At 45.7% G+C, this 27,812-nt stretch overlaps 1 protein-coding gene across 1 annotated transcript; it reads left to right on the forward strand.

Annotated features, from left to right (window-relative positions):
- The first annotated feature begins 1,898 nt into the window (after positions 1-1,898).
- On the forward strand, positions 1,899-27,685 carry LOC134461640 (basic proline-rich protein-like). Its single transcript, XM_063214535.1, has 8 exons — positions 1,899-2,288; positions 8,589-9,038; positions 9,705-9,887; positions 11,716-11,877; positions 24,924-25,069; positions 26,275-26,369; positions 26,778-26,931; positions 27,458-27,685. The coding sequence occupies exons 1-7, from the start codon at positions 2,018-2,020 to the stop codon at positions 26,926-26,928; spliced, it is 1,458 nt and encodes a 485-aa protein (XP_063070605.1). The 5' UTR covers positions 1,899-2,017; the 3' UTR covers positions 26,929-26,931; positions 27,458-27,685.
- Positions 27,686-27,812: the final 127 nt, after the last annotated feature.

The raw sequence follows: 27,812 nt of genomic DNA on the forward strand, positions 1-27,812 counted from the left end.
GAGCAAGGCATGCATGAAGGGCAACAAATTCAAGACGGGCAAGCATACTCCAGCATTTTCTGTGAGGAAATGCAATCTAGTTATTATTATTATTATTATTATTATTATTATTATTATTATTTTACTCTGGAACTGTCTTAAATATGCCTACATTTTTTATTATTATTATTTTTTTTTTTACTTTTGATCCTTTTATTTACCGTTTTTAGGTGATGTTTTTAAGTGTCAAACATCCTGTTTCCATTTGCTGCAACCATTGACAGTAGGCTAGATATAACTCTCGATTGCTGCAACAGAGAAGCAGACCAAGGAGGAATTTGAGAAGCTTCACCAGTTGCTCAGAGATGAAGGGACCAAAGAAGAGTCAGAGAAGGTGAGGATTACGGGGGATGATAGACATTTCAGCTCTGTCAGATAGCCTCACCATATAGTCTACATAGAACGCAGGTGGGCCTATACGAATACGGAGTATTACCCACTTCAAAATTTCAGGGATTTCAGTATAGCCTACCCACTTAAAATTGATTGATCCATTATTTAGAATAGCACAAATAAATACAGTATACCCACTTCAAAAAATGCTCAAATATACAGTAGGCCTATACCCACCACAAAAAAGTAGACTACACCACTGCCATTAAGAGGGAGTCTCAAAGCTGATTGAGGGAGAGAGAAAATAATTAGGCCTACATCACACTCACTCAATTAATTCAATCATCACACTCACACAACTTGATATAGGCCAACAGCAGTCTCGATGTGTCGGCTTCAAACACTTTATTTACCAAGAAACAAGTTGTCTGGATATTCTGATAGCATACAGTAATTTGGGCTACTACAATTTCGTGGTTTTCTGGACAATGAATTTTAATCCTGGAAGCCGTCAGGCTCTAGACTAGTGTAACATGATGGGATGTGTGCCTTTAAGTTTAAGTTGCCGTTTAAGAGAATACCTGTGTGTGTGTGTCTGTGTGCGCGAGTGTGTGACGTTTTCCCTTTACTTTGAGTTCTTGGTTTGTGTTAATACGGAGAAAGTGAGAGTTCTCTGTTTGTTTTGTTAATTTGTATTTTCTTTTGTTTGTTTTGGCTCACCCCACACCACTTGGGCCGCCCAACGTTCCTGAATTTCCCCATGGGGATTAATAAAGTTACTCTACTAGGCTACTCTACGTGCGGGTTACCTCCAAATAGCTCTTGTTTGCCGTGCGTAAAAGTAAAACACAAGTGTGCAGTGGTATTGGTGCTTTGTATTTTCATTTTATAATTTAATTTTGGTTTGCTGTGCTGTGTACAATTAGTGGGGGGAAACCTTGCCCTCCAATAGTCGTTATTCTATTTTAATTGTTTGTATATTTTTAAAATAAAGTGTAAGACAATAAAAGAGAAGAAGTGCTTTGAACCCTGTCTATGTGGTCCTTAACGAACCTGTGCTGTGCTGCCTTGGGTTTACTATTACCGGTTGAAGTCCAACTATATTCTGGGGGCAATTCCCCCAGTGGCGTAGTCGTGCAAGCTGTTTAAAATTGGCAATTATTATTTTAATTAATTACCGTTAAATCTCCGCCATGCTACACTAGCCTGGGCGAAAGCGGACTGTAGTCTGACGTCGTTCGTTCCGCTTTCCCAAAAATGTTTATTGTCGCTACACAGTGATGTGGCCTTTCACTCACGTTTGAAAACAAAATGCGAAATAAACAACACAACATGAAATGCGCTACTGTCGTGGTTTATAAATTAATATTGTTTAATATGTTACAATCATGTTGATACTATTGTCCTTACAAGTCCTCGTCGTTACACCCAATAGGCCTGACGACACCTGACAATAGGCTACCTATGACGCCACCCATGACAATATGATGTTGCCAATACTGCGGACTTCGACGGTGTTGTGACGCATCGCGCAATTATAGGCTGGCTACTTGGGGACCCAGGGTCGAGCCCGGCCTGGGCCGTTTCCCAGTCCCATCTCTGTTCCAACATAGCCTACTCCCTGTTGCTCTTCACCGTTTCTGAAATGGAGGACCAAAAGTTGGAAAAGAGAGAGAGAAAAAAGCTGGAGAGCGCATCAACCCAGCCAACCACACAGCCAGCCACACAGGCCAAAGACACCTGGTCCAGCACCACCTGGTCCCGGCCTGGTCCACCACCCCCGCCGCCACCACCACCACCCTTGCCACCCAGCACCACACAGGCCAAAGAGCTAAACCCTGGTCCACCACCACGACCACCTCTGCCTTCCAACACCCTGCCGGCTGAAGACAGAGACCCAAAGACTGGTCCACCAGGTACGTAGACTCCTGGGGCCTCATTTATCATCAGTTCATAGAATGCATTCTAAATTGTGTCCTACGAGTGAAATATAGAATGGTCGCAAGTAAAGAAAAACGGAATTTATCAAACGTGCGTTGGCTGCTCCTACGCACACGTCTGCATGATAAATCCCACACCTTCCAAATCACTGTGCACGCGCGCATTCGGGGTAATTTGCATCCCGAAACGCCTCCAAATAACCATATATGGTATTAAAATATATTCAAATGCCATGTTAATTCGAAGGCGCAACCCTGCCCCTCCGAGCGACAGCTTCATTATTAAGAAGGTGGATTTTCTGGCATTTATTTCTGATGTGATTTCAGGTTCGAAATTCTCCAAGGTGGCAAATAGGTCTGATGTAATAAAGCTTGTATCCGCGGCGGCAGGTAAATATTTGCAAGTAAATGTATATCCTGAGTCCTTGTTTAATTTCCTCAAAGAGCGAGAGGGTCTTGTTACGGGTTCCCAGAGTAGTGTGGGGGGAGAGGAGGGGTAGATGGCCTTTAATCTTTTGCAGTGGAATGCTCGCAGTCTGATTGGTAATGGTCAGGAATTTAAAAGGTTTGTTACTGCTAGTGAAATAAGCTATCATGTTATTTGTGTCCAGGAGACTTGGCTAAAGCCCGCTTTGGATTTTGTTTTACCTGGGTATATGTCGGTGCGTAAAGATAGAAGTGACAGGGCAGGGGGGGGTTGTTGTACATTTATTAAATCTGGTGTCGAGTATAAGGTGGTGCCAATAGAGTCGAACCTAGAACTAATAGTGATAGAAATTTGGAGCACCACTGGGAGGATTTCCCTGCTTAATTTTTATAACCCCTGTCTACGTTTGAGTGCAGTGGAGCTTGAGGATATTATGAGGCAGGTACGCCCCCCGGTTATTTGGACAGGAGATTTTAATGCACATAATGTTTTATGGGGTAGCAGAAGGACTGATGGCAATGGAGAAGTTGTTGAGGAGATTATGCATGATTTTAACTTGGTATGTATTAATGATGGGCATCCTACAAGAGTGCAACTTGGTTCCCTAACCCCTTCATGTTTGGACTTAATGATAGTCTCTGGCGAGTTGGCAGGTAAGAGTCAATGGGAGGTTCTTGACCCTTTTAACTTGGGTAGCGACCATTTCCCAACTGTAGGCACTTTTGGGCTGAGGCTACCGGCTGAGATGGATAGGATAGAAGGACGATTTAATTTTTTGAAAGCAGATTGGGAAAAGTTTGAAACCTTCTGTGATGATCTCTTACCAGGCATTCAAGATAGCTCTGTAGATGAGTGGAATAGTGGTCTTTGTAGTGTAATTTCTGCAGCGGCGGTGGCAGCTATTCCCAGGAAAGGCACAGGCCAAAAGAAGAAGGCGGTTCCCTGGTGGAATAAGGAATGTGATGAGGCAATTAGGAGTAGAAATAAAGCCTTTAGAGTGTTGAGGCGGTTTCCCACTGTTGATAATCTTGTGCGTTATAAATTCTGTAGAGCGTTGGCCAGGAAAGTAGTCAAATCTGCTAAGAAAAGTAGTTGGAGAGAGTATTGTGCTTCATTGTCAGGTGACACTCCAGTGTATCAACTATGGTCTACTGTAAGGAGGATGAATGGGGTAAGTAGGAAGGCGACTGTCCCTGTGCTTGTAGATGAGAATAGGACAGCTGTGACTCCTGCAGAAAAGGCAAATCTTTTAGTGGATACGTATAGGAAGGTGCACAGTTCAGACAATTTGGATGAGGAAAGCAGGGACCTGAGGGAGCAGTTTGTGAGTCGGTCTATGTCCCCCCTAGATCCAGCATGTGATGTTGTTAATCTTTTCTTTTCTATTGATGAATTAAAGCGGGCCATAGATGCAGGCAGGAAGTCAGCCCCTGGAATGGACAACCTCCATTATGAAATGTTTCATCATGTGTCTGACGTCCTCCTGGATGAAATGCTTAGTTTAATGAATGAAAGCTGGAGGCAAGGCCAGCTGCCAAAGGCATGGAAACATGCGGTTGTTGTTCCGGTGTTGAAACCCGGGAAGGATCCTAGCTCCCCTTCCTCATATAGGCCCATAGCCCTTACCTCTGTGATATGTAAGCTAATGGAACGAATGGTGACGGACAGATTGGTCCATTTTTTAGAATCTAAAGGAGCACTGGTAGACTACCAGAGCGGGTTCAGGAAGGGAAGGAGTACCATGGACAATGTAGTTGCCCTTGACTATGAAATCAGGAGAGCGTTTGCTAATAAGGAGTCCCTTGTTGCTGTATTTTTAGATATTGAGAAGGCCTATGATATGATGTGGAGAGATGGCCTCCTCCTAAAACTCTCAAGCCATGGTGTTAGCGGACGTATTCTTGAATGGATAAGGAATTTCTTGGAAGGTCGCACTATTCAAGTTAAAGTAGGGCAAGCCTTCTCAGATGAAGCATACATAGAGAACGGCACTCCGCAAGGCAGTGTAATTAGCCCAATTCTCTTTAACGTCATGATCAATGATATATTTTTAGAGCTATCCCCTGGGACTGGGAGATCCCTGTACGCAGATGATGGGGCCCTATGGGTCAAGGGCAGGAATATCCCTTTTATTTCGAATAAATTAAATCATGAACTGAAAATTGTAGAAAATTGGTCTAGGAAATGGGGATTTAAGATATCTGTGGCCAAATCTAAATTTGTGGTGTTTAGTCGCAGAAGGAAATGTGATGTATCTTTGTCTCTTTATGGGTCCCCCATAGAGAAGGTCGAATGTTTCAAATACCTAGGTATGTGGTTCGATAGCAAGCTTAATTGGAACAAACATATTTCTAGTATAATTGCTAAAACTGGCAAGGTGATAAATGTCTTGAGATGTTTGACTGGGTTCTCTTGGGGGGCGGATAAGGGCACCTTGTTAACCATATATCAAGCTATGATCAGGTCCATCTTTGATTATGGGTGTCAGGCGTATGGTGCAGCTGCAACTTCCTGTTTAAAAAAGCTTGATATCATACAGTCAAAGGCCCTTAGGGTCTGCTGTGGTGCGTTCTCCTCCACATCAATCCCTGCCCTACTGGTCGAAACGGGAGAGAAGCCTTTAAAATTAAGAAGGACTCAACTTCAAAAGCGTCTATATGCCCTACTAGTCATATCCTTATGGACTGCTATGAGTTTGGCCCTCAGCAGGAACATAATCAGCCGTTCGTAAAACAGTGTATGGAGCATGCCAAGGACTTTAATTTAGTTGACTTGGACCCAGTCCAGAGCTCTCATTGGGGACCAGTCCCTTCCTGGCTCCTCCCCTCTGTACAAGTCGATCTTGGGTTGCATGAGTTCAAACATTACGAAGAGGTAGAATTCTCTAGTGATTCTGTTGTGGAGTACATCCAGCTTAACTGGAACTCCTATCTACACATTTTCACTGATGGATCCAAAGACCCGGGTTCTGGTAGAGCTAGTTGCGCTTTCTGTATCCCATTGATTAATTATAAAAAAGGATTCAGAATAAGTGATGATATGTCTGTATTTACTGCAGAGGCTATGGGCATTTTAAAAGCCCTGCAATGGGTAGCAGAGGACCAATCTAAAAATGTATTAATCTGCTCTGACTCCCTATCAGTTCTTCACTGCCTTAAAGTTCTCTCCTCTAATGCTCGTCCTGATTTAATCTCTGATATTCTCCTTCTGCTGTATGACCTGTACAAGAGAGGCTGCTACATTTCATTCCTGTGGGTTCCAGCTCACATGGGGGTCGAGGGAAACGAGCTTGTTGACCACTGCGCCAAAGAAAGCCTAGAGAGCAATAAGGTTTCCTTGCTAGTCAGGCCTGGCCGAACCGAATTAAGGAGTAGACTGATGGAAAAAGTGTTCCAGTCATGGCAGCTCCAGTGGGACAGAGAAGTAAAGGGGAGACATTTGTATGCAATTCAGCCGTCTATAAGTACCCACTGTACAGTATCTGGAGTTAGGTCTCAGCAGGTAGTGTTAACACGTCTCAGATTAGGGCATTGTGCCCTGAATTCTAATTTACACTTGATTCATAAACATCAAGATGGGCTGTGTGACGTGTGTAGAGTACCTGAGACAGTTTCCCATGTCTTAATACTGTGTGTAAAGTATCGACAATTTAGGCGTGTGCTTTTCAGTGATCTCTCCGATCTTGGTGTTGCCACTGTTTCTATCCCCGTCCTGTTACAACTGAAGGACTGTAAAGTTACCACCAGTCTTCTCAAGTTTTTAAAATCCTCTGGCCTCTATGCCAGAATATGAGGCCGATATACTGTAGTGAGCTCTATTATCCCGTAGGTGGCGGCAATACGCCTGTAGGCGTCCAGTCCGCCATTAAAATCCCATAAGAAGAAGAAGAAGAAGGCGCAACCCTGTTTGGACACACATGAACACACGCGGACACACGCGCCAGTCGAAGCGCTGGCGGGAAGTGCGGAGATAGAAACATTTCCGCGGCAGAAGTGGAGGTGCTTTCGACAGAAGGAGGACAGTGTTTCAAAATAAGTAAAAGAAGGAGACACACATGGACGAAATCACTGTAAAATAGCACACTGTCATGCTCCATTGTCATTCAAAGCAAACTGTACCTTGCATGGTCAATATTATTTGCAATTTCGCGTTTCTTCCACTCGCACGCATGGTCTGAGGTGTGCGTAGATTTAATCACGTTTCTACGTTCAAGTACATGTTCATAAATCCCACACTTTGCTCAGGAATGATCGCACGCACGCTTTACGCACAGATCTGTGCCACGCTTGTTAAATGAGGGCCCTGCTCTCATACAACTAAAACCAATAGCTTAGGCTACATCTTCAATGTATGGACAAAACTCTTACTCTTATACTTATACTTATACTTATACTTATACTTATGTGATAGGTACAGTTGGAATGTATTGTTTAAAATAAAAAAAAATCACATTCTACTTTTGATATGATAGCTTACTGATGGTGGTTCAGTGTTTTACACGTTATCCTGAAGAGTAGCCTACCATTACAAATGTGTGAAGAATTTTGCAAAATGTTGACTTACCACTATGATGTCACAGCCATTCTGTTATGTGGGAGCTGTAGAATGTTTTTTTAAAAAATCTAGAATTTGGGGGAAATCCTTAGTTACTCCTCAAACATGCTGCTGTAAGCCTACACATGCAGTTATACCAGAGACTATCTAAATGCACGCTACCCCTGACTTGTCATCCACCTGAGGATGACGCTTTTTTTCAGTCTTTTTTTTTTTTTTTAAGGTCACAACATAGTCCAACAAATAATATCATGCCAAAAGTTTGTGTTGTGTTTCAAGGTGTCCGTTGATGTAAACTTTTTGGATGACCTTGTATGAAGTATGTTTAGATGTGTGTCTGTCTGTGTGTGGTTTAAAAAAAAAAAAGAAAGTAAAACCATGACCCCATTGGAATGGCCAGGATGACGGAAAAGGAGGGCCAAAAATGCTGTGTTGTCTGGCTTTGTCAAGTCAAGGGTAGAGTGAGCATTACAACTGTATGTTGAAATTGGCAGGAATCATCCCGTTAAGGCACGCCATAATACATTTGCTGTTACCAGAATTGCAATGACCAAGTCGTAGTGCATTACAAGGCCCTGTGTTATGCCAAAGTATTGTAGTACTATGGTTGTTAACTTTTAAATGACTATTGTAGCTTTCCACTGGTGGAACGGCATGCATTATGGGGCCACACCCCTGTTTTCAGATTGTGTATGAAGATTGATGGTTAGAAGTGAAATTGACACACAGTCTCTTCCTATTTTGCTTATTGTGGAAGCATCCTTAGACCTATAAACTGACTGTAATTAGGGCTGTAACGATACACTCAACTTATGATTTGGTTCGTATCACGATTTATGACCTACGGTTCGACACACCCCACGATTTCACATTATAAAATAAAATTAAGAATAAAAACTTTGATAGTTTATTGGTAGAATAGGTTACAAGAGGCTAGTAATAATTCAAAAAAGTTTTAATATAATAACGATGATGATTTGAACCTTGGAAGCACTATCACTTCATTTCATATGGTTGTTTTTTGGACTGATGGGTAACATAAGTTTGAAAGGCAATATCACGATACTGATTCCTTGTATCACGATACAGTATCGTGACTCTATGTATCGCGATTTCGCGGTTCGATACAATATCGTTACAGCCCTAACTGTAATGGATCCAAGTGACAAATTATTTCTAAAACTCATTATTAAACTTTCATTATAAAGACGTGAAACTCACAGTGATAATTGTGTATTCGGATGGGCTCACACAGTACACACTCATTCCGTCTTGGCTCGAAATCCCTTTAACAGTGAAAAGAAAAGAGAAGAAAAGAAAAAGAAAAACGGAGGAATTCGACGACCTGCAGGAAATCTCCTCTTCCATGACAGCCACACAGGCCACAGAGAGAAACCCAAAGACTGGTCCACCACCAAGGCCACCACCACCATCCAACGCCATACCTGCCGAAGACAGAAATACATTGACTGGTCCTCCTCCAAGACCACCCCTGCCATCCAATGCCATAGGCCTACCGGCCGAAGACAGGACGCCAGACACTCGTCCACCACCAAGACCACCCCTGCCATCTAATGCTATACCATCCGAAGAGAGAAATACAGAGACTAGCCCACCACCACGGCCACCCCTGCCATCCAACGCCACACCGGCTGAAGACAGAAACCCTGGTCCACCTCCACGGCCACCCCTGCCATCCAACGCCATGCCGGCTGAAAACAGAAACCCAGAGACTCTTCCACCAGGTACGGGGGCATCAGTACACACATGCGTTACAATAAATAACCCCCGATTAGGGCTGCACGATTATGGAAAAAATCATGATCACGATTATTTGGGCCAAAATTATAATCATGATTATTAATCACGATTATTGTTTTTTGATGATTTTTTAAAAAGATAACAAAATTAAATACCAAGAATAAATTATATATACGGGATACGCAAAATAAAATGAATTGTAATAATCATGTAAAAGGCAATAGCATGAAACTTGGGTGAACAGATTTCTGGCCAGAAACACCAGTCTGTCAGTATGTTCTGGCTTCAAGGACGCAGGTCACTATTGCCACGATTAAATCCCAATTGAAATCACGATTTCGATATCATACTTGTATCACGGTTTTCAATTATTTTTGATTAATTGTGCAGCCCTACCCCCGATACATAATTCCTTCCATTTGTTGAAAATAATCTTATTTTCAAATGTTGACACATCATGCTGATTCTATTTGGTTTATTGTCGTAGTGCCTCAACCTCCTTTACACTGACTGCAACGGATCAAAGTGCAAAATCCTTCCTACAATGCATTTAACTTCCATTTACATAAAGACATGAAGCGCACCAAATGCTCATTGTATGTTTACTCATACCCTCACACACTAACAAGTGGCTCAAAATCCCTTAACAGTGAAAAAGAAGAAAAAGAAAAAGGCTGCTCCACCACCAAGACCACCGCCACCATCCACCGCAGTGCCGTCCGAAGACAGAAAGCCAAACAGTCCTCCACCCCCACGCCCGCCACCACCATCCAAACCCTTGCCAGCCGAAGACCGAAACCCAGAGACTGGTCTATGTACACACCTGACCTCAGGTAGGGAGACTCCAGCGCATAGCGTCTGGGAGCCCAGGTCCAGAATCCTTCCAGTTTACCACAGAACAGGGGTCCGTTTCTCGACACTGTTGTTACTAACTAAGTTAGCAACTTACTTGGTTGCCGTGTAATTTCCCATTGAAAACCTAGTCAGTTGCTAACTGGTTAGCAACAATGATTTCGAGAAGCGGGGTCCTGAACTGGAATGTAGTGGAAAATACGTAGGCCCTATAGCATCATGTAGAACATGACATGAAAGGTGTAGTGGGAATGATTGATTTGTATTATGGGTGGTGGATATCCACCAAAATGCGATATGAATTACGCATTGCAACACCTTAGTACTCTGGTCTCCTCAGAGATGCGTTGGTAACTGTAGGCTTTAATGACATCTGAAGCTGCTCTGTGTTGAACCATTGTACAGCCCACCCCTAGATTTTCAGGTAACTTTGTCCAGGGCACGGCCCAAGCTGGCAGTGGGCCTGCAGTCTGGGGATGATGTGTAGTCTACTGGTAGTATAGTCCTGTCCTCAGACCAGACATATCCTAAAGGAATTTCATTATTATCAATTATATATATATATATATATATTTAATTATTTTTTATTGTCTGGGTATCAAGTTCAAGTTTATTGTAACCAAATCAGCAGTATAACATACAGTTGCTAGGAATGTCTTTTGGTTTGCTCGCAAATTTAACAATACAAATACACACAGCTAAGACAAAGACAGGAAAGCAAGAGGGGCCATAAATAAACAGGGAATTACGCATACAAATAAACATTGAAAAGTGCAATAAGACATAATACAGTACTGTGCTGTGTTTTCTACTAGTGGTGCTTTCCATAAGACCAGGGGAATATCCTACAAACCTCATTACGGTAACCTTGAGGTCGTGCGGTAAATCATCTAATAGAAGAGCATGCAGTCTACGTAAATCAGTGGTTCTCAACTGAAACAGTCTTGGGACCCATCATTTTCCACTCTCATTCGGTCGCGATCCAAATTTTTTAGCGTTCAAGTCAATTCAATGCAATTCTCAAAATATAACCATAATAGGCCTGTGTAATAACATTATTATTATTGTTTCTTATTTATTTATTATAAATGATAGGCTATATTTATTATACATTTATTTTATATCTATTTATTTATTTATTGTTGTTTTTTTATTTTTACTTCCTTTTTTACACCACGGCTCCGCGACTCACCCATGACCCCTCCGTGACCCACTTTTGGGTCGCGACCCACCAGTTGAGAAATACTGACGTAAATGTCACCTGTGGGCTTTCTATAAGCAGGTTTACCACTTCCTGTAGGTTCACTTTCCCTGGTTTATCTCTTAAAGGGACACGGTGTGAGATTTTTAGTTCTTTGTTTCCAGAATTCATGCTGTCCATTCACTAATGTTACCTTTTTCATGAATACTGACCACCACCATCAAATTCTAAGTATTCATTATGACTGGAAAAATTGCACTTTTCATACATGAAAAGGGGGCTCTTCTCCATGGTCCGCCATTTTGAATTTCCAAAAATAGCCATTTTTAGCTGCAAAAATGACTCTACTTGGACCATACTAGAAAATATTTTTTTATTACTCAGTAAACGTTCATGTAAATATCAAATTTGGCGATAACCAACCCATTTTCAATGAGAAGCATAGTTGTTCCAGGACCTTTTTTGTCCCATTTCCTGCACAGTGTCCCTTTAACCATGTTCTTGGAATAACCCCCGCCTTACAGTAAAATGATGAATAATAATAAGACAAATATTTTTTTTCTTAGTATTTACCGATACTTTTTCTTTGTGTTTTTGTCCTGCTACAGGGATAGGCAGCAGGTACTACAGGTGGATTGCGGTGGGCCTGGGGGTGCTGTGTTCTCTGCTGGCGCTGCTCTCCATAGGCCTGGCTGGCTGGCTACTGACTGAGCGAGATCAGCTGAAGACCGAACAAATCAACCTGCTCAAAGAAAAAGAGCAGTTACTAGGTAATTATACATCCTTTTTTTGGAGGTTGGGGGAGGGGGGGGGTGCTTAGGCAAAGTGAAAATGGTCATCATTACACCTCTTTTATCTTGTGGCAAAGCCTTATCGTCCAAATGTGTCCCGTTTCAGAGATACTGGTATGTCAAATTTCCAGAAACTTCAAAATCTAATCCAACCTAATATAATACCAAGGCTTTGAATGCATTTTTCTCAGTGTCAACGTTGACGTAGTTACTGCTCTTTGCCTTTGGAGGGCGGTGTTGGCATTTTAATTAATCAGGGAAGACAGTGAGAGAGACAGGAAATGAGTGTGGAGGGAGAGATGGGCCTCGATCAGAAAACAGCCTCTGGCCGGACTCGAACCCGGGTCCCCGGTGTCATGGTACGGCGCACCAGCCCACTGTGCTACGTCTCCCCTCCTCATCATTTCACATATTTATCACGGTGTGGTGAGGGCATTGACAGTAGCAGGCTTGACACTGACACCTGCCAACCGGCCAAATGCTGGTAAAACTTGGCTGTGGCTGGTAACAATTTCAGTGTCACTAGCCAATTTGGCAGGTAACTTATTCTATGGTAAGACAGATCAGAATAGCGTATAATCTGCACTTTGCGCCATGTGTATCAATTGTTTGTATAAGTTCAAGAAAAAATGTGGTTACTCAGTTTCTATTTGTTTTATTTCCATGTAGAAAGCTTTGCACCATGCACTTTAAGCACCTCATCTTCTGAGGTTAGATGTGCAGCGTCATGATAAAAAAGATTAAATTTGTGGCTAGTAGAATAGCTGGGTGGCTATTGACTCTGGAAATCCACTAGCCACAGTGGCCGGCAAGCGAAAAAGTTTATGTCAAGTCCTGGACAGTAGATATAATGTTCTATATATTGTCAATGGCTGAGGGCCATGGAGATATGCAAAACCAAATTGCTGTGAGGATTTGATGAAGGAGTAATTTCTTCTACACGTAATGGAAATGTAAAGCTCATTACCTCCACCCCTGGAGTAATGAGTCTGCCTGTCTGCCTGTCTGCCTGTTGAACTGATAGAACTGATAGCTTCTTATTGTAACCCTTAAAAGTTGGTTACCAACCATAAGACACTCCAGTTCAGACGAGGCGAGGAGACACGGGTTACAGTTCGAGTTGATGCTTTATTTTCGGCTGACCACAACTTACATCTCAAAAACAATTCCTGAGGTAAACTGACTTGCCGGTTCCGGCAGGTCCCCCTTTCTAAACGTCCCCCCTCCTTAACATTCCAAAAGGGAACCCTAATCAATAAGCTCCAATAACTCCCGTAGTACAACCGTAGCAGAACAATACAACACCACATTGTGAACATAAATAACAAAACAAAAATAATTACAAATATCATGGAAAAATAGAACACACATAGAAATATTATTGGATGCAGAATTGTACTGTTACAGTCCTCCCCTCCTACCAGAAGAAACGTCCCCGTTTCAGACCATACACAGTCCAGCCATCCATATAACCTGAACAACCCCAATAGGGAGGGAAAGTAATCTCATCGCCCCCTGCTGGCAACGTTCCAAACCCCTGCAACAAATGAATGTTTTTTTTCTTTGAAAAATTACATCTCGGCCCTGACGACGAAGTAGAAGTAGTGGCAGTCATATTATGGGCATGTTGGCCCGTTTTATCGAACCAGGTGGTAAAATGTTCGGTTTTTCACTGATCTGAGCTGATTTTAATATTCTTTAAAAAGCTAATACAGAACTACACTGACTGGCATGTGTGGCTTGTTTACTCCATGTAATTAGCATAGCCAAATTAGCATAGCCAAACATGAGCCAGAGAGGTGGTTACTCGTCACCACAGAAGCCATCATATCTACTAGAGAATTTAAAACCATACCAAAATGATCGCGTGTATATATGTGTAATAAGAAGACAATGTGGAACTCATAGGATTACAAGAATGTGAAGATATGCGAAGAACTTGCGTTCGTTCGCGTTCATTTGTTTCTCTGTGTTGTCAACGAGGCGCGAAGCACAGCATGCTGGGAGCTGTAGTCCGTTTCCGACCAGATTGGCACAATTTCTATTTTTCTTAAAAGGGCAAAAAATGACTTGAGATTTTCACAGGTAGTAGTTCATGCTATTGTGTACGCTGAAAAATGTGTCTGGTGTTATAGTTCCAAGTCATATCTTTGTGGGATTTTTTTAAAAACTTGTCTATGGGAGTTTCAATAGGATCACCCTGGTGTTTGGAACGTAACCGCTAGGATCGCTGTTTTCCACTGTCCCTCCCAATGTCCGGCTCATACAGAATAAACAATCATGTTGCCATGCCTTGTTTTTTTTGTTTTTTTTTGAAACAGAAGAACCAAGGCGTTGGCTAGGAAGCAACTCGTGTGTGTTTTTTTTTTTTTTTTTTTTTTAAATATGCAAGACATTGACATTGCTCAACAAACAACAACAATAACCAAACAAACAAAACAAAGAACACCAATACAGAATACCACCACAGGTGTCTGATACCAGTAAACCTGCCCAGGGAGAACTGTACCTGCCATGGGTGTGTGGGTGTGTGTCAGGTGTGGTGGCGTGTGCATGTGTGTCTGCATGTGTAGGATTGAGCGGGTGGGTGTGTGGCTGTGTGTGCGTGTGTGTGTGTGTGAATGCGTGCATGTTTTGCGTGTGTGTGTGTGTGTGTGTGTGTGTGTGTGTGTGTGTGTGTGTGTGTGTGTGAGTAAAGGTGTTTTGTCAACTAGGACATAAACGTCCCAAGCCTCACAGGGGGCTTAACAACGCGCCCACTTCGAGTAGTTTGAAGAGGAGGAACGAGGGAAGACGACTCTCCCGGCTGCGTAACTGACCTTACGGGAGATCGAGAGGGGCTGGGCGGAGGAGTAGGGTGAGGGGTTGATGGCGTAGAAGCCGGAGGGCTCGGTTGTATGACAACCTCAGGCAGGCCAGCCTGAGCAACAGGCTGAACAGGCACGTAAGGTGGAGTTACTGGCTGAAATGGCAAGGACCCCGATAAGGCAGTTAAAGTAGAGGAGGGCAGAGCTACATCCATAGGGTGTGCAAGTGGCTCAGATAGGGCAGGGCCAGTAGGTTCAGATACAGGATCTCTGAGGATACCACTAAATGACTTGAGACGGTTGTGGTGCACCACCCACCTGCGTGACTGAGGGTGTTTTGGGTCAGTTATCTCATAAGTCACCCCGGGATCGTCTCCTTTGTCAAAACGCCTTAAGATTTGGTATGGGCCCTTCCATCTTGGAGCTAATTTGTTGTATTTTTGAGCAGGGTCATCCAAGAGAACCAAGTCCCCCTCTTGGTGAGGATGAAACGACACTCGTCTATCGTACTGCCCTTTCTGCTTCAATTTAGCAGCCATAGATTTATCTGTGGCATCACTAAAAACATTGGAGAGACGCATGCAGAGATCTTGAGCATATGCTCCTGGGGTACTCGGAGCTGATGCTGACAGAGCAGGGTTCCAGTTTAATGACACATGAACAGGTAAATGTGGTTCCCTGCCGTGTGCAAGGAAGAACGGCGAGTAACCGGTGCTGGAGTGCACACTCGAGTTGTAAGCGAGCTCTACTTGTGGTAAGTATGTATCCCATTCGCCCCCACGTTGGTGTATATATTTCGCCAGCTGGTCCTTCAGTGTCCTGTTAAATCTTTCAACCATACCGTCGGTTTGCGCATGATACGGTGAAGTCCTGATCTTTACAATGCCTAACGACGCACAAAGATGTTTTATAAGGTCAGACTCAAACTGTCTGCCTTGGTCGGTAAGTATGGACTCGGGCACCCCGTGTTGGCGTATGTAATGCTCAAAAATGCACTGAGAGACTGTAGACGCGCGCTGATCCTTCATAGGATATAAATTAGCGAAGCGGGTGAAAAAGTCTACGACTGCTAGGACATACTTATTACCTTGTGTCGTCACTGGCAGCTCGGTGATGTCAGCTGCTATTTTCTGGAATGGTCTTTCTGCATGTATAGATTGCAAGGGAGCCTTCTCGTGTGGTGAGGGCGAGCTGCGGGTTTGACAAGACAAACAGTCTGTACAAAATTTGTTAATGTCCCTTGACATGTAAGGCCAGTAACAAATCTGTGTGGCTCGCAAAAAGGTACGTTCTGCCCCCAAGTGTCCACTAAACTGGTCACCATGCAGCCACTCTAAGGCTATGGGGACGAGGACTTCTGGGAGCACGACTTGGTATGAGACTGGCGAGTGGGGAGTTAACTTTACCGTCCGACACAGGACGCCATTATGGACCACGAGTTTGGGAAATTCGTGCCACAACTTCCGCAGGAGAGGGGTGACCTAAGGGTGGCCTCTGTCTATCCCCCTGTAACCATGACAGAGTGGTGCATAGATTAACATCAGCTTGTTGTCGGGCTTTCAGCTCTCCTATGTCAATGGCCAGGGTAGCCTGAGTGTCAGGCAGGCTAGGGGGTACGGCACTCTGCTGTTCCGTCGGAGTAGGGACAGAAATCGGCGACGCACCACTACCCAGGACACACTGAACCACGGTAGTGCTTTTGTCAGGTGACCCAGGCCTTCTAGACAACGAGTCAACATTAGCATGCTGTCTCCCCTCCCGGTGTATGACAGAGAAATCATACACATCCAGCTCGAGCAGCCAGCGCGCACGACGGCCTGTGGGGTCATTATCGACGGTGGCTTTCCTCAGATTCAAAAGGGGTTTATGATCGGTGACGATGGTGAACGAAGTACCAGACAAAAAGTGTTTGAAGTGGCGAACCGCCCAAACTATAGCCCAATACTCTCGGTCGTACGTAGACCATTTCCTTTCCGAGGACGATAGTGTGTGACTGGCGTAGGCGATGACGCGTTCTTTCCTATCCTGCCGTTGGGCCAATACAGCGCCTATACCGTCCTGAGAAGCGTCAGTGTATAGTAGGAAAGGTTGTGTGAATACTGGGTGAGCAACGACCGGAGGGCTTATTAAGGCATGTTTGAGAGTTTGGAAGGCATCTTCACACTGAGTGGACCAACGAAACACGACACCCTTCTGAGTAAGAGCATGGAGAGGGGCAGCTAGGTCTGAAAAGCCTTTAACAAAGCGGCGGTAGTACGAACAAAGCCCTACGAATGCACGCACCTCGGTGGTGGTCCGTGGGGTAGGCCAGTTACGAACCTTGTCAAGATTTTTGGCGTCTGGTTGCAGGCCCTCACTGGACACGATATGCCCGAGGAACGAAACTTCCTTGCAAGCCAGGTGGCATTTGTGGGGGTTTAATTTGAGCCCTGCGGCACGGAAACGGTTGAAAACCTCCTCCAAACTACCCAAGTGCTCAGCGAATGTTCGACTAAATACGAGAACATCATCTAAATAAATAAGACATGTTTTCCAGTGCAATCCTCTGAGAACGAGCTCCATGAGCCTTTGGAACGTAGGGGGAGCATTTGTAAGACCCATGGGCATGACCTTGAATTGATACAACGCACTGCCTGTATTGAAAGCAGTTTTCTCCCTGTCACGTTCCTCAAGCTCCACCTGCCAATAACCACTGACTAAATCGATGCTACTGAACCAGCACGCGCCAGACAAGCTATCAAGGGCGTCCGCAGGACGTGGCAACGGGTACGAGTCTTTAACGGTGACTGAGTTCAGTTTACGGAAATCGATACAGAAGCGGTATGTGCCGTCCTTCTTTCGGACCAACACCACCGGCGAAGCCCAAGGACTGCAACTCTCCTCGATAATGTCTTGCGACAGAAGGTTTTGGACTTGTCGGTCAATTTCAGATCTCACATGCGCAGAGGCTCGGTACGCTCTCTGTCGTATAGGTGGCGCATCACCTGTGCGTATGCTATGACGAACACGGTCGGTACGGCCAAAATCATGCTCATGCGAACTAAATACATCTGAGTACTGGCTCAGCAGATCCTTTAACTGTTGTAATTGCTCGCTGTTCAGAGCTGAGTGGTTGAGTTTAACCGGCAGTGGAGGTGATTGTTGCTCAATTTGGGACTGTACCTGAGCTACAGTAGCTTTAATCAAGGAGAACTCTTCCCCCTTCTGCTCAACGAGAGAGTGAATATCCCCAAGTCGGGTGCTACCAGGTACAGGACAGTCATCCTGTGTTGGGTTCATGACTCGGATCCAAGCTACACCTTTTGTAACTGGGTAACGGTGCGGGCTACAAAGAGACCTGGGCATGTAACGGTATCCGGCTCTAACACCCCTGTGTAGTTACACACAAGCTCCGGTTCGCCTACAGATGGCTGAATTTTTGTCAAAACATTCATTTCAGACATGGCAGGTACAGTGAAGGGGGCTAGTGTAATTGCACTACATTTCAGTGGGGCCTTTTGAGATGCATGTAAAAATGGTACTGACCAACCCCAGAAGGCCAAGCTATTGTCTTGCAGATTCACAATGGCATGGTGTTGACACAGGAAATCCCACCCCAGTATAGCAGCCTGAGAAGAATTCCTAACAACATGAACACTATGGTTAAAAACCTCCTGACCTAGTCTGATGGAAATGGTAAGCATCCCCAGAGTATCAAGATGTTCACCAGTGACGGATTTAGCTAGAATGTAAGACTTCTGCATAGGTTTCCTCATGAGAGAGGGAATGGACATTCTCAGTGATTCACTAATCAAAGATATTTCTGAACCTGTGTCAATAAATACATCAACAGCAGTGTTCTCAATGACCGCAAAAACAAATCAAGTTCAAGTTCAAGTTCAAGTCAAATTTATTGTCAATTTCTTTACATGCACTGGTCATACAAAGAATTTGAAATTGCGTTTCTTGCTCTCCCATGCAGACATAGACTAATCTAGGTAAGGACATAGACAGTATAGACATAGACAGTACTCATACATGGACATAGACAGTATAGACGTAGACATTGCTCATACAGACATTTAAAGTGCAAGACTGGACAACAGAAGACTTGTAGAGAACATACATTAAGAGGAGGTATTTTGTTGTTCTTTTTCTAAAAGTCCTTTATAGCGTTCTGACATAGTAATAGTAGCATTTGAAGAAATAAATAATTAAAAAAGGTTTTTATTAAATACACCAGCAGCAGTATGTGTGTGTGTGTGTGTGTTTGTATGTGTTTTGTGTGCGTGTGTGTGTGTGTGTGTGTGTGTGTGTGTGTGTGTGTGTGTGTGTGTGTGTGTGTGTGTGTGTGTTTAGTGCAGGTAGAAAGTGCGGTGTGCGTCTGTGTGTGTGTACCTGTGTATGTGTGTGTGTGTGTGTGTGTGTGTGTGTGTGTATGTGTGTGAGTATGAGTTGTGTGTCAGTGTGTGTATGTTTGGGTTTAGTGCAGAAAGTGCAGTGTGCTTGTGTGTGCTTGTGTGTGTGTGTGTGTGTGTGTGTGTGTGTGTGTGTGTGTGTGTGTGTGTGTGTGTGTGTGTGTGTGTGTGTGTGCATGTGTATGTTTTGAGTTAGTGCAGGTTGAAAGTTCAGTCACAGATGTAGTAGTGCAGGTGGAATGTTCAGTCGCAGATATGGTGGTGGGGATGAGGGGGGGGAGCGTTGTCAGTGGCCTGGCTGGCTAGAGGCTGACAGTGAAGGGAGAGTGGGTTGAGTGTTCAGTATCTTGATTGCTTGATGCATCGTGCTGCTTGCAAGCCTGGTGGTACGGGAACGGAGGCGCCTGTACCTCTTTCCAGAGGGCAGGAGGCTGAACAGTTTGTGTGCAGGGTGGCTTGTGTCTTTGATGATCATCAGTGCTTTTCGGGTGAGGCGTGCGGTGTAAATGTCCTGCAGGGAGGGGAGTGGTACTCCAATGATCTTCTTCGCTGTGTTCACAACACGCTGGAGTGTCTTCCTGTTTTTTCTCCGTGCAGCTTCCTCCCCACACTGTGATGCAGCTGGACACGACGCTCTCTATGGTTCCTCTGTAGAATGTTGTCATGATGGAGGGTGTAGCACTTGCCTTCTTTAGTTTGCGCAAGAAGTAGAGACGCTGATGGGCCTTCTTCGCCAGTGATGTAGTGTTGGTGGTCCAAGAGAGGTCGTCGCTGATGTGCACTCCAAGGAACTTGGTGCTGCTCACTCTCTCCACAGCATCACCGTCGATGGTCAGTGGTGGCAGTTGTTTTTGGACCCTCTGAAAGTTGACAACAATCTCCTTGGTCTTGTTGACATTCAGCAGGAGGTTGTTGTCTTTGCACCATCTGGCCAGCAGGTCTACTTCTTCTCTGTAGTGGGTCTCATCGCCCTTAGTGATGAGGCCCACCAGTGTTGTATCATCCGCAAACTTCACTAGATGGTCAGTGCTGTGGGTCGTTGTGCAGTCATGTGTCAGCAGCGTGAACAGCAGGGGGCTGAGGGCAGTCATGGGTGAGCGGTTAGGGCGTCAGACTTGCATCCCAGAGGTTGCCGGTTCGACTCCCGACCCGCCAGGTTGGTGGGGGGAGAAATCAACCAGTGCTCTCCCCCATCCTCCTCCATGACTGAGGTACCCTGAGCATGGTACCGTCCCACCGCACTGCTCCCCATGGGGCGCCACTGAGGGCTGCCCCCTTGCACGGGTGAGGCATAAATGCAATTTCGTTGTGTGCTGTGGAGTGCTGTGTCACAATGACAATGGGAGTTGGAGTTTCCCAATGGGCTTTCTTTCACACAACCTTGCGGAGCCCCCGTGCTCAAGGTCAGGGTGCTTGAGGTGTTATTCCCTACCCGTACTGCTTGTGGTCTCTGCATCAGGAAGTCCAACAGCCAGTTGCAGAGGGAGGTGCTGAAACCTAGTTTGTCCAGTTTTCTGATGAGTTGTTGTGGTATTATGGTATTGAATGCTGAACTGAAGTCAATGAACAGCATTCTCACATATGAGTCTTTATTGCCCAAGTGGGTGAGGGCTGGATGGAGGGCAGAGCAGATTGCATCCTCCGTGGATCGCTTGGCTCGGTATGCGAACTGGTAGGGGTCCAGGGTGGGGGGTAGGGTGGCTTTGATGTGTGACAGGACTAGCCGTTCGAAGCACTTCATGATTATGGGCGTCAGTGCTACAGGACGGTAGTCATTGAAGCATGATGGTGATGATTTCTTCGGCACGGGTATGATGGTAGCAGCTTTGAAAAGTGATGGGATGACTGCTTGCTCCAGAGAGATGTTAAAGATGTCTGTGAAGACATCCTTCAGCTCTTCTGCACAATCCTTCAACACTCGGCCAGGTATGTTGTCTGGGCCAGCTGCTTTGCGTGGGTTGATGGTGGCCAGTGTCCTCTTCACACTGGCAGAGGACAGGTACAGGGGTTGATCATGGGGGGGAGGGGGAGTTTTCTGTGGATGAGTGTCATTTTGTGCTTCAAAACGGGCAAAGAAACTGTTCAGGTCGTTTAGCAGAGAGGTGTTGTTGTCACAGCTTCGTGGTGCGGGCTTATAGTCCGTGATGGCCTGTATGCCCTGCCACAGGCTCTGTGCATCTCTGCTGTCTTTGAAGTGTGTTGTTATTTTGTCCGAGTATTCCTTTTTTGCTTTCCTGATGCCCTGGGACAGGTTTGTCCTTGCTGCTTTTAGGCCAGCTACGTCTCCTGCTCTGAAGGCTTTGTCTCTGGCCCTCAGCAGTCTGTGAACGTCTCCTGTGAACCATGGCTTCTGGTTGGCCCTGGTGGTGATGCGTTTTATTTCTGTAACATCATCAATGCATTTTGTGATGTAGGAGGTCACGGTGTCTGTGTACTCCTCAATGTCAATGTGGTTGCTGTGGGTGGCAGCTGTTTTGAACATGTCCCAATCTGTGGTTTCAAAGCAGTCTTGTAGTCGTGACACGGCTCCCTCTGGCCATTTTCTCACCTCCTTCAGAGCTGGTTTGGTGAGTTTTACCTTTTGTCTGTAGGCTGGCAGTAGCAGAATCGTTAGGTGGTCTGATAGGCCGATGTGGGGGATGGGCTTTGCCTTGTATGCTCCTTGTTTTGGGGTATAAACAAAGTCCAGGGTGTTTTGTCCTCTTGTTGGAAAGTTAACATGTTGGTGAAATTTTGGAAGTACTGTTTTGAGATTTCCGTGGTTGAAATCTCCCATGACCACTGTGAAGGCATCTGGGTGTGCATCTTGTTGTTCACTGATTCCCCGATGCAGCTCGTTCAGTGCCTCGCTTCTGGCGCTGTTGGTGTTGCTAGGAGCGAGGTAAACTGCGACCAGTAGAATGGCGGATATTTCTCTTGGTAAATAGAAGGGTCGGCACTTGATGATCATGAACTCCACTAGTGGAGAGCAGTGTCTCTGTACCACCGTAGCATTTTTGCACCAAGCATCATGTGTGTAAACACATATTCCTCCCCCTCGTTTTTTCTCTCTGCAAGGGCTCTGTCCGCTCGGTGGCACGTAAGTTGCTCCAGTTGTAAAGCCGAGTCGGGTATGCCGTCGTTCAGCCATGATTCTGTAAACACGGTCACACAGCAGTTCCTCACAGTTTTGTTCGCTGATCTTAGTAGCCGTATGTCATCCATCTTATTGTCCATAGATCTTACGTTTGCCAAGAGAATTGATGGTATTGCTGGACGAGTTGGGTTGGCTGCAAGCCGTGTTTCGACGCCACCTCGTTTGCCTCTCTTCCTAATTCTGGAGCACCTCTTTCGCCGTCTCCATGTAGGCGAAGCAGACGGGTCCGATGTATGCCGCCGTAGTATCCCAAGTTCTTCCAGTGTCTCTGTTGGTATATCCAATACATCGCTTAAGTTGTCCATTCTTATCTGCAACAGCTGTTGCCGACTGTACATGCATTCCGACATAGTTTCCGACGATAGACATTTCGAATGACACATTATAACACAAATAAACACTGCGAGTTGGGAGAGTAAGGAGTCGCTGCAGCTACGTGCGCCACAAATGGAGTAGAACTGTAATTAGATGTTACCAATTCAGTTCGTGGTGCGGGCCCTCCTAGAACAGCAGCAGTCACTTGGGCCTCAGTGCCTGCTACCATTCGTTTCCCTGGAGCTCGTGGCCCTCCATGGTGAAGCTGACGTGGTGACGATCATGGAATGGCTCTCGACGAGCTGTGGCACCAGCGGGGCTGTGTTCTCTGCGCTGTGATGGTCCCCTGGAGTACCATGATGACTCCCGACGATTGTAGGACGGTTCTCGACCACCGGAACCAGCTGGGCTGTAGCTTCGGCGATGTGAGGACCCCCTTGACCCAGAGGACCCCAGCCATGCAGGACGAGGTGGTGAGGAGCTGCTGTGGCGACTGTAGGCAGGGCTCTGCTGCAGGTGGTAGTCATCCCGACTACCAGAGAGACGATGTGGCGATGGGCTGCCATATCGACGGTGGGGGTAGTCGTCATGCTGACTGTAGAGACGGCGAGGTGATGAACTGCCCTGGCGACGGAAGTCGGCACCCTGTTGCTGGTGGTAGGTGTCCCAGCTGCCGGAGGAGCGCCGGTGTCCCGAGAATGGTGAAGATGGAGGAGAGTTGGTGTAACGTCGTCCCCTGGGGTCTGGAGAACGGTGGCGATGACGCTCGTGCTGGTCTCTGTCGTGCAGAGAGAAGGCTGCCCCACTCTGGCGGTGAGAAAACCGTTCTGGTGAACGCTGGCTCGGCCTGACCACCCCAGGACTGGTTGGAGACGACTTCTGGTGGCTCAAGTCGGTGACTGCCAGCTTCAAGGTACGGACCTCTGCTGAGAGTTGGCTGATAGCAGATAGAATGTCAGAATTGACACCCACTGATGACACTGGACCGGAAAACACCATGGCTGTGAGGTGCGCAGCAGGCTGCGACGAGGCAGGAGAACTGGCAGCAGGGGGAGAGACGCCCACACACTGTGGCTGCGCGAGTCGCAGTGCCTCTTGAGCTCGCTCACATTTACATGCCACATCCAGAGCCTGCTCCAGTGTAGTGGCCCCATGTTCGTGGCACTTAACTTGTAACACGGGGTCTAATCCAGCGACAAACCGGCGGAACCGTTCCATAGCTATAGCCGGCTGTCCATAGCCAGGGAAAGCCTCGAAAACCAGCCTATTGATCTCCGCGGCGAAAACTTCCAGCGGTTCTTTCGGTAGACGTTGACGGGCATTGACAAAAGTTTGGAAATGCTGTAAAAATTGCTTACCGCCAAACACATCAGTCAGTCGGGAGACGCAAGCATCATAGTCCGTCTGTGTGGCAGGTGGAAGTGAAAGCCAAAACGCCAAGGCATCACCGCTCAGCCTAGTTGGCAAGATAGTGGCTAAATCTTGCTGCTGAGAAGCCGGGCACGCTCGCACCGCGAGCTCCAGCCTTGCCTTCCACAGAGAAAAACTTTCCTTGTCTTTACCATCACCATGGAAACATGGAGGCAAGTCCACCTTGTAGTGAATCACCCTGGATGTATGCTGGTCCCCAGCAGTAGATCGTACAGGCTGTACGGCAGATCCATCCAGTTGAGCCTCAACGGTGTCCCCGCTGCCCCCGGATTCAGATGAGAGAAAAAGTTGAGGGAGAGACGGCGGATTTTCCTCATCGGAGCTCATTTTCTGTTTGCCGCCCGATGTACAAAAACATTCACTGAGTTTTAACGATGAGCAAAGTCCAACGTTCCACTCAGCTAGCCGCTGTAACTACCCACTGGTCAACCGAAAAAAATAATAATATCAAAACAACGAATAACAATGAAAAAACACCGCTGCCACCAGTCTGTAACCCTAAAAAGTTGGTTACCAACCATAAGACACTCCAGTTCAGACGAGGCGAGGAGACACGGGTTACAGTTCGAGTTGATTCTTTATTTTCGGCTGACCACAACTTACATCTCAAACAATTCCTGAGGTAAACTGACTTGCCGGTTCCGGCAGGTCCCCCTTTCTAAACGTCCCCCCTCCTTAACATTCCAAAAGGGAACCCTAATCAATAAGCTCCAATAACTCCCGTAGTACAACCGTAGCAGAACAATACAACACCACATTGTGAACATAAATAACAAAACAAAAATAATTACAAATATCATGGAAAAATAGAACACACATAGAAATATTATTGGATGCAGAATTGTACTGTTACATTATTATTGAGATTAATCTAATAGTCTAATAGAGAGGATAGTTTGTTGTTATTGACAATGTGTGTGTGTGTGTGTGTGTGTGCAGATAGGCCCAAATGTCCCACAGGATGGGGGGTGTTTGAGTGTAACTGTTACTACAACGATCAAGTGTCCAGAACGTTCTCTCATGGGAGGCTGTTCTGCCAGTCTCTTGGGGCAGACCTGGTGATCGTCAAGAGCCAGGAGAAGCAGGTAAAACAGGACACGCACACACACGCACACGCGCACACACACACACACACACACACACGCGCGCGCGCGCTCGCGCGCACGCACGCACACGCACACACAGGTAAACCAGGAAGAGTGACCAGCAAAACAAAGAGATGCAGAGATACAAGGAAGCACGCACGCACGCACGCACGCACGCACGCACGCACGCACGCCATACCTGTCAACTTTGAGTTCCCAAAATCCGGGAAATTTTCTAAAGGCTTTGCTAGCATTTCTGACAGTCAATGGAATGACAGAGACGGATCGGATGGTGCGTTCTACTCTGCTTTTCACAACAGCGCGCGTGCAAAGACAGTAGGCTACTGTCTAAAATCCCTTGGCACACGTTTTGCAGCGTGGAGAAAAGCAATGAGTTTCTTCTTGTTGTTTTGTCGCACAAGTTTTCTGTTCGTGCAAAACTTCGTGCTGGTACAGGTTGTGATTAGGTTAATCGCATGATTCGCTGTTCCGAGGCTGTTTTATGCGTTGCATGACAGTGACGGTTTCTGAGGAAAAGAGTGGGTGCACAAGCGCTACGGAGCTCGAGGGTGACAGCTCGTATTTTCAAGGAACTTCAATTCTTGGTGTCATATCTGGCATACAATCTTCTGGCAGGTAGCTTGATAAGCAAGACCCTCTGTAGGCTATCTCTCTTCAAGAGGGGGTGTGGCTCGTCGGACAGGGCCGTGGGTATAATTAGCCTACTGGACCGACAGTGTTTTTTGATAATGTAAAAAATACGAGATATTTCCGGGAACATTTTTAAATTGAGAAGAAATCGGGAAATGAGTCAAAAATAGGGAGTTTCCCGGGAAATTAGGGATGGTTGACAGGTATGACGCACGCATGCACACTCCGATACACAGACATGGACAGAATGATGCAAAGGCAAAGATGTGGAGATGTTCTGAATGTTTAACCCCTTAAGACAGACTACCCTGTTATAAATCAGCTGTTACCAGAATGGCAATGGCCAAGTCCTAATGTGTTACTAAATGAGCTGTGCACAGGCATAGTGGTGTAGTACTATGGTCGTTAAGATTTTTCAGTGATTCTTACAACATCCTAGTGGCAGGACGGCATCTGGTAAGGGGCTACGACAGTTTTTAAGTCTCTCTCTCTCACACACTCTCTCTCTCTCTCTCTCGCTCTTTCTCTCACTCACACTCTCTCTGTCTCTGCAGTCATATCTAACTACAATGTACTATGCCGGCTGGATTGGAGTGAAAAAGAAGGATGGAATCTGGAGATGGATTGACGACACCCCACTCTCCACAGGGTAGGGGCCTTTAATACACACGCACACACACACACACACACACACACACACACACACACACACACACACACACACACACACACACACACACACACACACACACACACACACACACACACTCTCTTTAGTTTGTTCATGCCCAGGTCTCAGTCAATTTTGGGTATCTCCCAACCCAATTCAAAGGCATATTTTACAGGCCCTTCCAGTTTTGCTGCTTTTTTAAAGTAATATTGATCTTATACAATATATTTGTGAACACCCCTCCTGCTGTCACCCTTTCATTCATCTTGCTTTTGGTCTGTCTGTCTGTCTGTCTGTCTGTCTGTCTGTGTCTCTCTCTCTCTCTCTCTCTCTCTCTCTCTCTCTCTCTCTCTCTCTCTCTCTCTCTCTCTCTCTCTCTCTTTCTAGGTACTGGCATCCTACTCAGCCTGACGCGTCTGAGTGTGTTGTGATCCACTCCAGCAGCAATACCAGTGACATCAGGACCTGGCATGACTACGCCTGTGAGAACAGTTGGCAGTACTCCATCTGTGAGAGGCCGGCCTACAAGCAGACGTAGCAGGTTGCCGTTAGTTTGACATTCATCGGCTTTAAGAGCTTAGAATGCTAGTACAACACATACTGCATGCATGCACACGAGTCGACGTGTATATGTATCAGGCTTGTACGAAATTCCGAATGGAAAGAATTTCAATTCAAAGTAATGCCATAATACGAACACTAGGTGGTGGTATTCTATGTACTTTCAATGGGTGGTGTAGCTTAAATTCAAAGAAATTCAAGGTAATGGCACCACCTAGTGTTCGTATTATGGCATTATTTTGAATTGAAATTCTTTCCATTCGGAACTTCGTACAAGCCTGATATGTGTGCACACACAGAGACGGAGAAATGTTAAATTCAATTATCCAACTCAAAGGGGAGGTGTCACATGACTTTATTTGCAAAGGATTGGAAAGGATTGGAAAGTTCATTTACATTTAAGTACATGAGAGTACAATGTATGCTTCACTCAAACCAATCAGAGGCCTCGGTCTGCTTCTTAGTGGTGTGTCTAGTCTAACAACTCACCTTTCTCGCTGCCACAGGTGCTGCCGTTTCGTGATCTCCTCCTCCATCCCCACCACCTGGACTTTGGTCCCATCTACCTGCCTGGAGCGTAATTGGTCCAGTTCCTGCTACACCGCAGCGGCAGGCTCTACTGGATCCGCTAATGGAAGATCCGGACTGATGATTGGACCCGCACAAAAGACTCAAGTCTCTTAGCAGTTCATTGGTTAACTGTTGCCGATATTAAACCTATTCCTGTCTCTCTCTCTCTGAGTCTTTCTGGGTGAAGTAGTGTAGCCTTTTGCCTTTGTTTGCCTATTCCAAACAGAAGAAATTGAGGAAAAACAAAGAAACAGCAGATCCCACCTGCTCAGTCACACAAACAGCCATGCT

The sequence above is a fragment of the Engraulis encrasicolus genome, chromosome 13, assembly GCF_034702125.1.
Source record: "Engraulis encrasicolus isolate BLACKSEA-1 chromosome 13, IST_EnEncr_1.0, whole genome shotgun sequence".
Taxonomy (NCBI): domain Eukaryota; kingdom Metazoa; phylum Chordata; class Actinopteri; order Clupeiformes; family Engraulidae; genus Engraulis; species Engraulis encrasicolus.